Here is a 17,689-nt window from a genome sequence, read left to right on the forward strand (position 1 = left end):
CTTCTAGAGATGTACGGCAAGCTGAAGAGTAGCATGGCCAGGGAGCTGCGTATAAAATGTACATCAACTCATTTAGGTATACTCAGCCAGATCTCGTGGAATTTTCTGCTTCAGGAGAAACAGCTTGGGTCTTTTAAGATTATTCTTCCATGGGAAGGGAGAAGAACAGATATCTGGAATAACCATCAACCTAATCTGTTAACGCTTACTCGTGGAAATGTTCCCACCGAAGCGTGAGCAGCATCCGAAGGAGATACTCATCCCCTTCTCAGGCTTTCGTGTCGTGTTCGAGGCTGGGATCCCGTTAGTCCAGGAAGCAGCCAGGGAAGGGGTTTGTCTGCACAGGAAGCGTGGAAGACAATATTAAGAACATCTCTCCCAGATGACGACGTTGTGAGGGGACATGCTGGCTTTGCCACACAGGGTGCCTGGAGGGTAGTGCTGCTGCCCTCGGAGCAGCCAGCGCAGGGGCTGACGTCAGGCTGCCTCCATTTCCAGGGTAAACTGGTTAGCTCAACGGTGGCACCAACACCCACAAATGGGAGAAGCACCAGTGATGAAAGCAACCTTCACACCGGGTTTCCCACCACTGCTTCCAGTAGCAGACCTGCCCCAGCAAAGGAAAACTGGGAAACAGAGCTACAAGGGAGCGCAGGCAGGAGCCCGTGCTGCCAGCCTAACTATTTGCAGTGAATTACAGGCTGACAAACTTCTGATGTCGGCTGTCCTCTCTATAAAACACATCTTGTGCACAATTTTTAAAATTTCCACTTCTTGCAGTGACAACCCAGTTATTCCTTCCTTACAGTGTACGAACGTTTCCGTACTGAGGTAATTCAATACAAACAGTAGGGGGGAAATCAAGAATCTGTGGCAGAGTATTACCCAAGTTATAAAAGCAGTTTATTACTCTATTGTGTGTCTAAAATTTCTGGAACATTGTAGCAGATGTATTTTATAGAGAAATTACAACACGTCTTAATGAAACCCAGGTTTAGACTCTGGCAACATTTCTTCCTTAATTTTATATTTTGTAACCGAGTCTACTACCCCACCAGGAAAAATCAGTACAATATTTAGTACATCTCACCATCTCACCTTCACGTGCATTTGTACAGAGAAGAAAATAACTCTATGTGACCAGGACTTACTTTTTCTTTATTTGAAACTGAATTCTGTCTTCCTCTGCCGACAGTTACAAGTTCCAGTTTGTTCTGGTCTCTCCCAGGTGAAATTCAAGCAGTCATCACAATTTCTGCTGGACCTCTCTTGCACAACACATACTCTCTTATTGATGTAGATTGCAAACAGGTTTGTGCTGGGCCGGCCTGAAGCGCTGCGGAGCTGCTCCCTCCTCACACCGCTCAGGGGACACGGGCAGGGTCACATCCTGCGTCCCCCACACGTGCTTGCTGCGGGCAGCAGCACCCTGGCAAAAAAGGAAGAGCCCCATGGTCCCCAGCTCCCGTGTCCAGGCCTGTGGCAGAGCACAGGAGCACTGCAGACACCCTTCTGCATCCCTCACACACCCAGGTGCATCAGGTAGGATTTGGCTGCCCGATATTAGTCTGTCTCAGCTGACTAGGGATAAATCCCAGCTTATAAAAAAGATTATAGTTCAGTCAAATATACTTGCTTTGTGAGAACATTTCTGACACAGGAGTAAGCATCTCAACCAAACTGCGTTTCTTTCTCAAAAGTGTGTGGATGCTCCAGGTTTTCAGACGAACCACTGTAGGTATGTAAAATGAACAAAAAAATAATAGAAATATGAGTGATAACACTCATCTGTCTACTACAGTGTTCTTGGAAACATTTTTTCTCTAAGTGAAAAAAAAGCATCCCGAGGATGCTCTTTCAGGAAACACCTGATGGGGAACGGTTCCATCCGAAGGGCAGAACGACAGCATCTGGCAGCATCGCAAACAACTTTAAGCCAGGTCTTGCACGGGCGGGTGCGAGGCAGCCTGCTCTCAAGGCACACCAGTGGCTCTGCCGGGCCCACTGCGCCTGCGTCCCTGGCGCAGTTCAATAACTGCTAAACAGTTAACAGTTAAATAATTTTGCAATATTGTATAACAGTAAATCATCTTCAGAGCACTTTTACTAACTTGTGGTCCTTCTGATGACTTGACAGAGAAAGAAGAAGAAAACATATACGTAATCTACACACAACTATAGATTCCTCCCAGGCAGCCAAGTCTTGGTGCTCCTGAATTAGGATGCTGCCTCGGGGTCTCCGCGTGCTTTACACGCACAGCGACAGAGTCATTTTGCACATCACAGATGAACAGCCCACTCCTGCTGGCCTTTGCCACAGACTCACTGGCCTGCCAGCTCACGTGCCATCTGAACAGGACTACAGAAGCCCAGCAGTTACGGAGCATTTTGGGAGCCCAAATCATCTCAATTCAAAATAGGACAGCGAGTAAGAACTGAAGCTTAAATAAAAACAGTGTAATTTTCTAGCAGCACTACAGGCTTCTTGAAATCCATGCTAACTTTGGTACGAAACACAGGAAATTAAAACAGTGTAATGAAATCTACTGCAGGCAGAGCATTCTGAACATAAAATGTACCTGTGATGTTATCATGAGAGAAAATGTAGGAAATACCAGCAATCACTTTTGCAAAGAAAATGCGGTGGTGCTCTTCCAATGCCAGTTAATGGTGGTTGCAAGTAGAAGCTCCATCAAATATGAGACTTGGCTGACTCGGTCGATTGTAAAGATGTCTGAAAGATGATTGTGCCGTTGCCAGGACAGGGTAGTTGAACCTTCCACAATCAAGAGAAATACCAAGTCCTCTATCAAACAAGCTTTATGGAATACTCTTACAACCACAAAAAACTAAGGAGCGGTACGCAGTCCTGGTTAGGAAGAACTCACAAATGCCAGTAAGCCAGAAGTCCTGGGAGCCTTGGGAACCCGAAACCGGCACGCTGCAGAGTGTGAGGCCAATTCAGCTTCTTTGAACTGAGATTCAACATACTCACGGGTCTGAAATGTGCAGAGCTCCTTGTTCTGGTCATCTGTTACAACTTTTCGAGTTTCTTGGAGGTTTACCTCAACGGTTGATATCCCAGGCCCAGCTGTGCCATGCCTTTCCGTATCTTCCCAAGCACATGTTTTATTTACTATCATATTTGTTCTGCCTAGAAAATTTTAAGTCCCTCAATATCAACTGCTCCTTTTGTTTTTCCACTTTCAATCACAATTTACTTATGGCAAGGGTTTCATAGGCCAACAAGCTCCTTGACCTACAACGCTCTTTTCTAAACAGCTGTGGCAGCTTTGCCCAGTCCCATACCCTAATGGCACCAACACGCCATCTCATTCATACCTCTTCTAGATGCTCCAATAAACAACTGAAAGTCCCCTCTTTAAATAACCACTTCAATAGGAATGTGTGCTAACAGTTCTTAAAGAGGCAATCCACACTTCTGAGACCACTTGTCTCAGTTCTTTACAGGCGTTCGTATCTGAAAATGTTTGATTCAGATTTTGGGTATCTCCTTTACAATGATAAAGGCTAGGGACTTCTTGTTTATACAGTCTTACTCCACTGCCTCAGTGAGGAACTTTTGTTTTCTCCATAGCATACACTATACAGACATGCTTGCACATATATACACTGCTTGCACAGAACACGGCATCCCTGAGAAGCAGAGGGGACCCCTCACACCCCAAAACCCAAGGAAATGTGAAGGGAGGGTGAAGCAATCGACCACCTCACTGCCACCGAAGGGACAGACCCTATTCCATCCCTATTCTCTTCACCCCAGCTACTCCTGGGCACGCACTTCCGCCACTCATCTTCCACCAGCTCTAGTGATCACGGAATCAGTTTCGAAAGTGTCAAATGCAATAAACTGACAGAAAAACAGCCCCCAGCTGGATAGTTTTATCTTAAAATAGGGAATTTGACTTACTCTTGGAAGCATCCAGTGAGGGCCACACCTAGCAGAAGGGACGGGAAACCCCTCACGTGACTGAGAGTAAGGACAGGCAGTGGGACGCCGAATGCCCCTCCTTGGGCAAGAGCAAGCTGTCAGACTAACTCGGGTGCTCGTGGGACCCCAGCCCAGACCGGTGGGAACCCGCGCACTGTGTCACGCTGTGTTTAATCCCACAGCGCCGCCTCCACTCAAACCCGCAGCCCGCAGCCCAGGCTACAGATCATACAACTGCATTTCCATTTCCAAATAATTTTCAACTTTCTCTTCCAAATCTGTAATGTAAGAATCTAAGATTTTAGACTGAAAATAAATTGTGACTGTTAATACAGTTCATGAATAATAAATTAAGTCATGCTTGAATTTACTTAAAACTCAAGCACACTAGGTCATTTTTCATATAAATACTCAAAAAGTTCTAGCAGAAGGAACTACTTAGATTCGTAACCGAACCGTGCTTTATTTGTTACAGCTGTTCCTTTGCGATACCTGATTCTAGACATAAATTCCTTTGTTTTGGAAATGGTGGTTCACATAGCGAGCCCAAAGCGTGTATTATCAGGGCAGATATCATTAATTTTAGCAGTGTAATAAACTGTATTGTTGCCTGGGAAATCAAATCCTGCAAATGGTGGCCAGACTGAGTCATTCCCTTTAGTAATAAAATGATGATATGCTGTAACTTAATGTAGATTAAAAACTGTACAATAGTACCCAGGCTACCACAAAAGGAAGTTAATAAAAGCCGAGGGTGCACTCTAATAGCTTGTTGGCTCTCTTGTCTTCTATTAGGTGTGCCATAAATCAACATTTTAAAACAAATGCTCTCGGTTATACTAGAGGTGAACTGCAAGAGCTTTTTTTCTTATAGTATGGATTTATAACCCTTTTTCTTCTTTATGATGTACACAGAAACCTCAGAGGTGAATATATTTTTAGTATTTTTTTCCCCCCTACATAGTTTTTTAATAAATAATACATTGGAAACAGGTATCTACAGTGTTTGGAAACATGAAATCAAACCGCAACATCACCCTTAGAGCACGGGTGCTCCAACAGTTCTAACACCTTAACAAGCACATGCTTTTTTCACGGTGCAGAGTTTATTGTATTTATTTCTCTCTGATACTAGACTTACATTTGGGAAAGCAGCCCAACACAGATGGAAATTCTCCCTCAGCCTCCTTACTCAGAGAAGCATGTCGCAGAATGGGGATCCCCAAGACGCAGCTTCAGTGGCACACAGCTCTGTGCTGTGCTCTGCTGCGGGGATCAACAGAAAATTATATGAGCAGTATAGGAACACTATAATAATATAGCATCAACTACAGCTTAATGGGATGGTTAAGGGATGGGAGCACCTGTCCTGTGAGGACAGGCTGAGGGAGCCAGGACTGCTCAGCCTTAGAATCATAGAACCATAGGCTGGAAAAGATCTCTAAGATCATTGAGTTGAACCATCCACCCACCACCACCATGCCTACTAAACCCTGAAGTGCCACATCTACATGCTTTTTGAACACCTACAGGGATGGTGACTCCACCACCTCCCTGGGCAGCCTGTTCCAATGCCTGACCAAAGCCTTGAGAGAGACGGCTCAGTGGGTCGGAGGCGGAGAGGGGCTCAGGGAGATGGTTTCGCTGTGTAGCTCACGGCAGGGAGCACAGAAGACAGATCCAGACTTCTCAGTGGTGCACAGTGACAGGAGCAGAGGTCATGGGCACATATGGAGATACCAGAAATTTAATTTAAATAGAAAAATAAATCAACTTTTTTTTTAAACTCTGAGGGTGACTGAACGCCGGAGCAGTCTGCCCAGAGAGGTCTCCATCCTTGGACACGCTCAAAAAGCGCCCAGAGCTGTCCCTGTGCCGCCAGCCCTCTCTTGAAATGAGAAACAAACTCACAGCATCTAACAAAATAACGTAAGTGTAAATTCTGTGGAAACAAATTAACAACCGCTCCCCCCCCCATTCTAATAACAAACAGCTCTCAATATTTTAAAAAAAAAAGCCAGCAGACGACAAACACGGCTCTCTCTCCTCGTTACTCCGCGAGGCACAGCCGCGGACCCACATCCAATCTAATACAAGATTCTGTTCTTCGGAAAACAAGTCCATAAATGGACAGCACACGCGTTTGATCTTTCCCAAGCGCAACATCCAGGGAAGCTAAATTCTAAATACCATTTACCCCCTTCTAATTTACTTCATTCTACCGCCAGCTACAGCGGCTGACTACGCCCTTCGCCTACGCCAGGCACCTGCTTCGAGCTCTCTTCCCACAGGAAGAGGTGGCTTTTCCCAGGAGGCATCGGTACCGGCAGCTTACTGCAAGCCTTACGGAGTACAAGAAAGCACGGGCAACGACCCGGGGCCAACCGAGCTCGCCGCCCAGCGCCCACCACCGCCGCAGCCGCCGCCGCCGCCACCGCCCGACCGCCCTCAGGCCCCTCCCGCGCATGCGCCGCGCTGCGCCCCGCCCCTCTCCCGCCTCAGGCGGGGCCTGCGCGCGCCGGGCCCGGCCCCGCCCCCTCCCTCCTCTCGCGAGCTCGGGGCCGCCCGGCGCGACATCCGGGGCCGGCGGCGGGGCGAGATGGCGGTGGAGTCTCGCGTTACGCAGGAGGAGATCAAGAAGGAGCCGGAGAAGCCGATCGACCGGGAGAAGGTGCCGGGTGCTGCCCTGCGTCCGCTGAGGCCGCTCCCGGGCGCGGCGCGGCGGGGCGGGCACCGGGGGGGGAGGGGGGAGAAGGGCACGGCCGCGCCGTGAGGCCTGAGGCGGGGGAGGAAGGGGGGCGGGCGGGGCTGTCGGGCGCTCCATCACGGAGGGCCCGCGGCCCCCTCCCCGCAGACGTGCCCGCTGCTGCTTCGCGTCTTCACCACCAACAACGGGCGGCACCACCGCATGGACGAGTTCTCCCGCGGCAACGTCCCCTCCAGCGAGCTGCAGATCTACACCTGGTGAGTGCGCGGCGGCCCGGCCCCCGGAGCCCGGCCCTCGGCACCGCCGAGCCGCACCGGGGAGCCTGCCCGGCGTCAGCTCCCTGTCCGCGGCCCGGCTGCGGGGCGAGGCCGCGAGGCCTGCTTCGGGGGGAGCTGTCGTGGGGGCGGTAGTGGGCACTGCTGCCCAGCAGCGGCAAAACCCAAACAGGTTTTGACACTGTTCCCCGCAGCATCCTCCTGGAGAAACTGGCTGCCCATGGTTTGGATGGGTGCCCTCTTCGCTAGATAAAGAACTGGCTGAATGGCCGAGCACAGAGAGTGGTGGTGAATGGAGTTAAATCCAGCTGGCGGCCGGTCACAAGTGGTGTTCCCCAGGGCTCAGTTTTGGGTCCGGTCTTGTTTAACATCTTTATCAATGATCTGGATGAGGGGATTGAGTGCACCCTCAGTAAGTCTGCAGAAGACACCAAGCTGGGCGGGAGTGTTGATCGGATTGAGGGTAGGAAGGCTCTGCAGAGGGATCTGGACAGACTGGATCGATGGGCCAAGGCCAGCTGTATGAGGTTCAACAAGGCCAAGTGCCGGCTCCTGCACCTGGGTCACAACAACCCCCTGCAACGCTACAGGCTTGGGGAGGAGTGGCTGGAAAGCTGTCCGGAAGAAAAGGACCTTGGGGTGTTGGTCGACAGCCGGCTGAACATGAACCAGCAGTGTGCCCAGGTGGCCAAGAAGGCCAACGGCATCCTGGCTTGTGTCAGGAATAGTGTGGCCAGCGGGAGTAGGGAGGTGATCATGGCCCTGTACTCGGCACTGGTGAGGCTGCACCTGGAGTACTGTGTTCAGTTTTGGACCCCTCACTACAAGGAGGACATTGAGGTGCTGGAGCGTGTCCAGAGAAGGGCAGTAAGGCTGGTGAGGGGTCTAGAGAACAAGTCTGATGAACAGAGACTGAGGGAGCTGGGTCTGTTTAGTCTGGAGAAGAGAAGGCTGAGGGGGGAGCTTATCGCTCTCTACAACTACCTAAAAGGAGGTTGTAGTGAGGCAGGTGTTGGTCTCTTCTCCTAGGTAACTAGTGATAGGATGAGAGGCAATGGCCTCAAGTTGCATCAGGGGAGGTTTAGATTGGATATTAGGAAAAATTTCTTTAGTGAAAGAGTGGTCAGGCATTGGAACAGGCTGCCCAGGGAAGTGCTTGTGTCTCCATCCCTGGAGGTGTTCAAAAAACGTGTAGATGTGGCACTTTGTGATATGGTTTAGTAGGCGTGGTGGTGTTGGGTGGATGTTTGGACTTGATGAGCTTAGAGGTCTTTTCCAACCTATGATTCTATGATTCTTTAGCCAAGTGCTGATTGCTGCCCTCACTGCAGCCGGGTTGCCCAGTTACTGGTGCGTGTGATCCGAGGCTTGTGTTGTGGCATACCTTTGGGTATCGCAGCGAGTCTGTTCAACACACCACGCAGAGGCACTCCGTTGCCTAGTGCTTAAATCTTGTTTGAACTGCTGTGTCTTTTCGGCAGAAGTGGTTGTCCCAGAAGGCTTGAACTGTTGTGTGAATGGTGTGTTGATTGTAAGTTGGAGCCTCGTGAGGGTAGAGCAGTGTGTTTCTTTTGTCTAGTCCGGTAGCAGTGCTTTAACAGAGAGCTGCTTTTTGGTGCTTTCAAATTTAGCTTGGAGAACTGCTTTAGTCCATGTTGCAAACATGTTAGTTTTTGTTTGTGGTGCTTTGAAGAATGCTTTTGAAAGTGAACTGTGCTAGTTTTTAAATCTTATTTTTCCTTCGAGGTGTCTGCTAGGGTTGTAACTTGCATGTTGTGTGGTTGAATAAATCCATTTTTGTGGCTAGCAAAGGATGCAGTTCTAATTTACTTCTTAATGGGGAGTTATGGACTCAGTCCAAGCTATTGATGGTGTCAGAGCTGTTCGCCAGCTGCAGAAGTCAGAGTGGGCATTGTCTGTCAACACACGGCTCCTTGGTTGCTTGAAGCTTGCAGTGAGTGTACAGTCTGTGTAATTAGAGCTGCTTTAGTTGTGATGATTGAGTCCTTTTGTTCTTGAAATTCTAGAAGTGAGCTTTAGCCCTGGTCTAGTTGAAGGCTGGGAAACGGAGGAGTGCTGCCTGTTAGGGCAGAAATGGAAATCTCAATGGAAATGGAAAATAATTAATGAACTTCTTTTATTTCTATGTTTCCTCTAGTGTTCAGGAAGCTATTTTAACGTAGACACCAACTTAGGTGAGGAAACACGTACAGTGTTCATTGCATAAATGCATTAATGCATTTAAAATAAAAAGTTCCTTGTTCTTTAAAAAGTAACTCTTTTGGGAGATGTGGAAAAGCAGATGTTGAAACATAGGCAGAGGTGAAGAGACTTGTCTGATACCACAGTAGATTAGAAGCTACTTGTGGTGGGGGGACACCTGGTGTCTGCAGAGTTGTTTCTCTCACATGCTCTCACTCCTCATTTCTGGCTTCTGCTGGTGTTGTGCAGGGTTTTCCCCCTTCTCCACTGTGTTATCCCAGAGGTGCTACCACCATCGCTGATGGGCTCGGCCTTGGCCAGCGGCGGGTCTGTCTTGGAGCTGTCTGGCACTGGCTCTGTTGGACACAGGGGAAGCTTCTGGCAGCTTCTTACAGAAGCCACCCCTGTAGCCCCCCTGCTACCAAAGCCAGTGCAGTACTGCAGCTGGAACCACCTTTGCACTAGACCATGTTGCCTCCGGTGTACAGTAAGTGGTGAATTCTCCCAGGTGATTTAATCAGTCACTAGAGCAACCTCTTGTCACTTGATTGTTAGAGCAAAATGTGTTGTTTGGAATGCCACGTAGTTGTGAACTTGGTGGCTTACTGTGTAGCCAAAATGTGAGATCTTACTCATCTTCAGGTGTTGACAGAAAGTGTGTAAAGGCAAGGAAACACATGGTTAAGTTGTAGCAGTATCCTGATTCCACCTTAAATGGGCTTGGGAAGACTTTTTTTATTGTTGCTTTTGGGAATGTGAACCCCTTTGGTTTGTTTGTTTCATCTAGGATGGACGCAACTCTGAAGGAGCTGACCAGCTTGGTGAAAGAAGTCTACCCAGAAGCACGGAAGAAGGGCACACACTTCAATTTTGCAATTGTTTTTACAGATCTCAAGAGGCCTGGATATAGGTAAATGGCATTTCTTCTCTGGATCAGTAGAAGACTTCAGGCACCAGAGCAGTAAATTATTTTTCTGTAACACCGATTTTAAAGTTGAGAACCCACAAATCAAATTTCTAAAGTAGTTGGTAGCAGACTATAGGATGAGCACTGCAAACTCGAAATTTTGCTTGGTGGCCGTCGTCGTTAAGGTGTTCCCAAAACAGTGAGCCTGTGTGCTTGAAGGCTTTGCTCGCAGTACTGGCGGCCAGCCAGGACGTGGACCTGCGGCTTGAGATGAAGCTGTGTTTCTGGTGGTGCGAGGAGCGGTAGGTCTGGTAACTGGGAATGAGTTTTAGCAGTGATCTTCTTGCAGGTGCCCGGCTTTCAGAACTGCATGAGTTAACCTTGGTCAGCAGCAGCGAGGGGATGCACCCTGCCTTGTGGTCTGCGGGGTCTTGTTCTGCGGGCGCGTGGAAGGGGGCACAGCTTCTCTCTAGTGCTTACCTTTATACAACAGAAGGTTCTCCCCCCGCTGCCCCCTCAGAAGGAGCATTCAGTGTGGCTTTTCTTGGTGCGCCTGGTACCGGAGAAAAAAAACCCAGCATTGTGTGTAGCTGGCTGAGGGTGGCATGGGAGGGCGGTCATGAGCCGACGCAGTTCCTGTTTTTGGGCATCCAGAGAGATTTGCCTCTGATGACTGACCTGGCTTTTCTCTCCTGCGCGCAGGGTGAAGGAGATCGGCAGTACCATGTCGGGCAGGAAGGGCACAGATGATTCCATGACATTGCAGTCTCAGAAATTCCAGATAGGAGACTACTTGGATATAGCAATTACTCCTCCAAATCGTGCACCGCCTCCATCAAGCCGCATGAGACCGTACTAAACCATTGCTCTTTGTATGATTGCGTCTTCTGTTTATTCCTACTTGCTGTTCTAAAGCAGGCTTATTTTTTTGCTTTTATTGCTAAGCCAGATGACCTGAAGACAAAGCTAAGCATCAGAAATGAAAGTTAACTTTTAAACCTTGACTTTTAGTTTGTTTGTTTAGAAGAAACCCTTCTCTTTAGCAGTGCCATCATCCCGTGCCTGATTGTTACAGTTTGAGCAGTAAGTCGGTGTGTCTGGTGTTTCAAGATTTCCATAAAATGCGACCAGAAAGATTACAGGCGTTCTGTAGTTCCATCTTGTTTGGAATAAAGATTGATGGTATTAATCTTTTTGATAGTGTGGTGGTATTTTTTGTGTTTTTTTTTAAGCAGATTTCTGCAGAGAAATTTGGAAGACTGCTCTTAAGCAGAAATTGAGATGGAAAGGAGGGTCAAAGCCCTTGTCTGGTAACTTCTGGGCTTGTTGAGTAGAGGTGGGCGGCCTCATGGCGAGTTCTGGGACCGGAGATTTCTTATGCCACTGCTGGTGGGATTGTGGGGCGTGAGCACATGAGCGGTGTGGTCGAAGGTGGGCAAACTCGGTGTTACGCTCCCTGCTGCCATCGATACGCTGGCAGGGAAGCCTGGGGGTGAGCTGCGTACGGCTGCCTGTCCTGCGGGAGAGCGAGGGGCCTGAGGACACACCACTGCTGCTCTGTCGTGTGCCAAGATGACACCAGTCTGAGGATTGGGAGCGGCCTCGCTGGCACCAGTGTATCCCAGGGTGCTGGGGAGCTGCTGGCCTTGCCGGAGAAAGATGTGGTTTGACACGCTTGCATGCCATCCTTAACGGAGTTCTGAAGGAATGCGTGTTGTCTTCAGAACGGGGAGGTATAAAGCTGTGTTTGGAGGTCTTGCTTTGCTTAGAACAGCGGTGTCCAAACATTTTTCGGTTGTACACCCCTATCAGTATAAAATTTTTGAGCGCATGCCCTTATAGATGATACACATCTACTACTGTACTAATCTATTATGTGCATTTTAAAACTACACAAAAATAGAAATGAAAAAAGAAAGGTGAAATACTTCAAAAAAATGTTAAATGGTGTTTATTAATGGTACAAAAATTTTTTTCTTCTTGCACCCCACTTGTACGTGTACGGCTTTGGAGATGGTCTTGTCTTGCACACCCTACTTTGAAGATTTACATAGATCGTTTTCTTTCAGGAGTCCCTCGCTGTGGTGTAGCCTGAGGGATTTTAGGTTCAGTTCTGCTCATGGGCCACCCTCTTCTGCCCCCCCTTCTCTGGCCTCTGAGGGGGAGTCACCATTTCAGCCTTCCTGCATGACCCTTGGTTGCAGAACTACCTGTGTCTGAGTCACTTCTTCCCCCGAGAGGCTGAAAAGCGCTCCCCACCTTTTTAAAGAGAGCTGAAGAAAAGACAGTGTAAATGCCGCTCTGTAAAGGACTGGGAGCGTGGAAGCAGCAATGGAGCTGCTCTGGCGTGGCCAGAGGTAGGATGGGTGGGATGTTGTGCCAGGGTGAAGGCAGCCATTGCTGGTGCAAGGAGGGGGCTCTCCCCGATGCTGCATGTGGCATAACAGCTCAGTGCCCTCTGTGTCACCAGGGTCAGGCTTGGGACCCCTGCCGCCGGCATGCTGGGTCATGGCCACCAGCTCAGTCACCTGGTGGTTGGCATCTGACAGACCTGGGCATCACCTGTGCTGCAAACTCATGGGGCAAGCCCTGCAGCAGCCAGCCTCCCGCCAGCGGCATGGACAGCCCTACCCACAGGGAACACAGAAACAGGGGCATTGCCTCACTCCTGTATCCTGGTTTTTGCTTTAATTGCGTTTAAAGATCATTCTCAGAATTAAATGTCATCAATACATAAGGCAACAGCAGCAGGTCTGGGTCTGTGACTCAGCTGCTTGGCTTCACTGCTGGAATGGGGGCTGTGGCCCAGTGAGGGCATGGGCCTGCCCAGCCTGGGGCAGGTCTTCACACACTTCAGAGGAACAACTCTTTATACTTATCTTTACACTTGGTGGCCCATAAAGCAAAACCACCAGGAAATGATCACGCAGAACTGCCTTCAGCAGCAAATATTTCAGATTGACTGCTCAGAAGCAGAGTTCACATCACTGCCATGGAAGCAGAAACCTCAGCTGACCTCTTCCCTGGCTGCTTTGGGCTGAACAGCTCTCGAGAAAGAGATTTGCCCACACACACTTGCAGTCCACATGGAAAGGTAACACGGAAGTGGAGTTCAGCTTTCTGTACCTGTTGTTATGGGAAAAGACAGCTGAGAGATCAGTGTGGTCAGGGTTAGGGGTTCTCCATGTCGCTACACACCACAGTCAAGGCCAACAGCAGCAGGTTTGAACTTGGATGCTGGGATAGGGCGAGCAGCTGTGAAAACAGACAGCACCAGGCTGCAACTGTCCAGGTTGGATGGTTGGAGGTTTAATGGCCTCAGGGTGGGTCAGGGGAGGTTTAGATTGGATATCAGGAAACATTTCTTTACTGCAAGAGTGCTCAGGCATTGGAACAGGCTGCCCGGGGGTGGTGGACTCACCATCCCTGGAAGTGTTTAAAAAGCGTGTAGATGAAGAACTTCAGGACATGGTTTAGCAGGCATGGTGGTGTTGGGTGGATGGTTGGACTTGATGGTCTTAGAGGTCTTTTCCAACCTTAATGATTCCATGATCCAGGTGTTGCAAGAGGTGTAATGGTAAGTGACAGCTGTCACCTGCTGAGCTCCTAATGCACAGGAGGGAATTTACTCACAGTAAGGAGGTTGTGGTTGTCTCCTCTGAAGCTGCTATAAAAGCTGAGGAAGGACGTCAGTCCCTAAAAAGAGCAAAATATGTACAGCACCGTGGGTTGGGGAAGATTAAAACATGGTCTGAAAGCCCAACACCAGTGAGCAATCCCCTGTGCTCAGGAAGCAAAGTCGTGTAGACACCACTACATCCAGATCTGTCAGTCCACAGGACCTGCTTTGTATTCAGCAATGTCATGACGAATTTGTGTCCCTCATCAAGGCGGCTGGATGAGATGTTCGTTGTTTTTTTTTTTCCCCCTTTTCCTTTTTGGCTGCTTAAAGCCCTTAACAGACACAACTCTGTTTCATGTCTGCGCTTTCACCAGCGACAACCCCTCCACGGCTCCTTTCATGTCCCAGCTGCGCAAGGCAAAGAACGAAGATGTTTGTTCACAACACAAAGTTTCCCTGACTTTGTCATTTCTTGGAGATAACCCCCCCGCACAGCACCCCAGCCAGCCCTTCCCTCCTGCCCGGGTGGCCCCAGGGATTGCGCACCTACACCCCCTGCCCACGGGTGTCCCTCCAGGCCTCCCCTTGTCCCCGTCCTTCTCACAGGGGGTTGGGTTTTCTCTGCCTTTGACCGGTGACAAACTCCTGGGCCCTCGTGCAGGTCTCCAGCCCCTGTGGCCCCCAGCCCCTCCGGCTGTGGCAGCGAGCCAGCTGAGCTGGGCCTCCCGCACCCCACCTGGGGGGTCCAGCACAGCCAAATGGACCCAGATACAAAACCGAGGAAACTTCCCCTATTTTCTCTTTTGTACCCTCAGTAGCAGCTACCGCAGACTTCTCTGCTCCCATAGATGTGTCTGCATGTTTCTGTGTTCCTGCTGGTGTGCTGCTCCTGCCAGTCCAGGTTTGGTTTGTCCTGAAGGACTCTGCTTCTCCAAGCAAACGTGGTTCTTGCAGCTAACTTTTTGTCCCTTACTTTATCCACCTAAACCAATGCTTTTTTCAATTTAATGAATAAAATACCCAGCCATTACCTTGTTACCCCTTACATAAATATTGCCGCTGCTGGTGATCGTTAGCCAGGCTTTCATTTAACAGGGTGGTGGGGGGGGGGGGGTCGGAGATACTCCTCTCTGACATGCTCAGGCCTTAAACTAAGGTCTCTGTTTTCACAGTCCCTCTCTGAATTCACCACCCCTCCACCACAGGTTCACGTGTGTGTGTACACACACCCGTACATATGTACAGGAGAAGGGCTACAGCCTCAGAAGGGCGGCCATTTCCTTCCCCTGGGAAGAAAACCCTCACAAAAGCTCTTCTGCAGCACTTTTGGGAGAGGCTGCCTCTGTCTCTGGCAGAGGAACTGGTGTCTGGGTTAATTCCCTCCCTGGTTAAGCAGCGAGGATGCGGCTCGCACACAGACCTTGTCAGTAACCGGGGCAGCATCAGACAGAGTCCTCGCTCCGGCACCGCATTTTCTGTTATCTGACTGGAGCGGTTGTGGAGGCTGAAATTTTGCTTTACAGCTCTGGTCAAAAGCAGAAACAGTTGTGATGCAGCAGGAAACCATTAAGCATTATCAGCAAGTTCTCACTCCTGCAATGGAAAGCATGGAAAAATGAGCAGGTCTCAGAAACCCTGTTGCGTCAGAGTGAATGACTAACAGCTATGGTTGTGTTCAAAGAACAGCGCTGTAACGCGACAGCTAAGACAGGACCTGCCAAACCCTGCTGCTCTGCTCTCAGCCCTTGTGTCTAGACATTACAGCAGATCAGCAGGATTAAAAAAAAAAAAAAAGCCAAAAGCATCAGTTTCTCTGAAAGAACAGGACCGTGAGGAATCTGAATTGTGAGGCACCCATGTTGTGCCATCCACAGCAGGCGCTGTGCCCGGCCACCGCGACCTGCCGGTGATGACAGGGGATGCCTGGCTGGCATGTCCAGCAAGGCGCTGGAGATAAAAAAAGGCAAAGGGCTGGGTTCAGAGGGGCTGGGGTGTTTGGGACCCTCCCTGGGGTATTCCCAGCCTCACAGAGCTCACAGGCTTAAGGAGAGACATCCTGGACCAGAAACTCACTTGACCTCTTCAACACTCAGCAAGAAAATCCAGCGAATGCTGCCAGTGACAGCTCCGAGGGCACCTCTGGGCAAGCTCCTCTTTGCACTGGCTGAGGCGTGAATTCCCCACCCTGTGCTTCAGGCAAACACGAGTTGGTGTCTTCAGGCTTGCAGAGGCTTGGGGGTCTTTAACAGGGGCCTGAAGCTGCACCCAGGCCAGACCACCACGCCGTGTCTGCTGTTTGAATCTAAGTGTTCCTTTCCTGAGTCCTCAGTGCATGTCTGGGAGATACAGAAGACCAGGCAGCACCCCATTGCTGAGCAACAGATAGGACCCAGCACAGCTGACCCTCTTCCTTCCAGCCACCTGCTGAGGTCTTGCAGCTGAAAGCCATGAAGCACATACCACAGGCTTCAGAGGACAAGAGGAGAGAGCCCCAGCAGTGGTTCCAGGCAGGGCATTTGAAGAACGGCAGCAGGCACGCAGCAGTCCCGCACCAACACCCCTCGCTACCTGCCCGCTTGGCTGGGGCTGTGTGCCCTCCCACAGCCCACGCCTAGCCTGGGGCCTGCCGGCAAGCGTGGCACACCCCTGCTGACTTTGGCTTGGGAACTGCACTGGAGAGCAGGAGGCTTATGCTTGAACGGGAGAAGTGAAGCACATGCATTCAGAAGCACTAAAGATTTGAAATACGGTCCCACCAGCACCACATCGCAGCAGCCTGCATGGCCAGGACCAAACCACACCTGCAGGACCCTCTTCCAAGGGCGAGGCGTTTCCTAGCAGCTGTGTCCCCTCCAGCCCAATTCACACACAGCCAGCCAAGCGGTTGTCCCAGGGAAGGGGTGATGGGGTGAAGAAGAGCAACAGCTTCAGCCACCGTGGAAACACTTGTGGGACAACAGCATCAGGAAACCTTACCAAAGCAGCCAGACAGACAGGCTTTGTTTCCCTGAGACGCTTAACCCGACACTGCAGGAGACGTCCCGGCTCCCACTCCCCTCGCCCCTTCCCTTCTTTTGCCTCAGCACCGGGCAGTGCCGCTGCCGGCGAGCAGTGACGTGGGTCAGCGCACAGAGTCCGTGCGTAATTCAACCTCGGAAAACAACACCCAGTTCCTGCAAGCTGCTTCCCGTGCAGCCACCACTGCAGCAACACGACCGAGGGCAGCTGGGGGAAAGGAGAGGCGGCACCCTGCAGCAAGGCCTTAGGCTGGGTTACAACAATCATGTAAGCAACCATTAGGGAGCACAACCTAGGGCTTTAAGCCAGGAATACATTATGTCAAAAATTACTCAAGTATTTGAACACCTTCCTGCCGGGTATTCTGCAAACTGTCCTGCGCTCCGTCTCTCCCGAGGAGAAATGCCCGTGTAGCACAGCACCTTCTTCCATGGACCGTTTCCAGTGTGTGCACATTCGTGCTATTTATTTTTTAAACCCTTACACTTGAATTAGACAAGAGAAGAGCAAAGATTCACGGACCTGATCAGCTCCCTGCACTGATGTCAACCGCCCCTTTGCAAAAGTGGGTATTACCGTAAGTACAGCACGAAGTTTCATGTTTAAGTTGATAGGTAATATAACCAGCATTGACCGATGTTTTCCTGGTAGAAAGCTGTATTCCTGTGGACTGATGCACATGCGATTCCACAGCGCGGCCACTGGATGTTGTCATTGCTCCTTACAAACGCCACCATCTCTGCATGACTGTCCCATGGGGAGACGAGGCACTCCCAAGACACAAGGCAGCCCCAACATCAGCTACAGCTGTTCATGGGCCACCCGCAGCCACCGCGAGTGCTGGAAGATCTGGATGATGACAACAGGGAACAAAGCAAGTATCACATCTTACAGAAAATTTAAAGCATCCATGATGCTTTAAATCACCAAGGCAGCCTGCACTCAGGTTATTGCTCTAGTGATTTAGAAAAGCATCAATAAAAGCACAACAGGAGGCACTAAAAGC

The 17,689-nt window shown here is 50.1% G+C and overlaps 1 protein-coding gene across 1 annotated transcript; it reads left to right on the top strand.

Moving 5' to 3' along the window:
• Positions 1-6,492: 6,492 nt before the first annotated feature.
• Positions 6,493-11,236, top strand: SAP18 (Sin3A associated protein 18). The gene is made up of 4 exons (XM_075419077.1): positions 6,493-6,623; positions 6,807-6,916; positions 9,924-10,046; positions 10,746-11,236. The coding sequence occupies exons 1-4, from the start codon at positions 6,552-6,554 to the stop codon at positions 10,900-10,902; spliced, it is 462 nt and encodes a 153-aa protein (XP_075275192.1). The 5' UTR covers positions 6,493-6,551; the 3' UTR covers positions 10,903-11,236.
• Positions 11,237-17,689: the final 6,453 nt, after the last annotated feature.

The sequence above is a fragment of the Opisthocomus hoazin genome, chromosome 1 (assembly GCF_030867145.1).
Source record: "Opisthocomus hoazin isolate bOpiHoa1 chromosome 1, bOpiHoa1.hap1, whole genome shotgun sequence".
Lineage (NCBI taxonomy): Eukaryota > Metazoa > Chordata > Aves > Opisthocomiformes > Opisthocomidae > Opisthocomus > Opisthocomus hoazin.

What these genes read in the sequence shown, in the direction of transcription:
- SAP18 (XM_075419077.1), top strand. Translation starts at nt 6,552, where the DNA reads ATGGCGGTGGAGTCTCGCGTTACGCAGGAGGAGATCAAGAAGGAGCCG. An exon ending in GAGCTGCAGATCTACACCTG is followed by an intron (nt 6,917 to 9,923) that starts GTGAGTGCGCGG and finishes TGTTTCATCTAG; the next exon opens with GATGGACGCAACTCTGAAGG. An exon ending in CTCAAGAGGCCTGGATATAG is followed by an intron (nt 10,047 to 10,745) that starts GTAAATGGCATT and finishes TCCTGCGCGCAG; the next exon opens with GGTGAAGGAGATCGGCAGTA.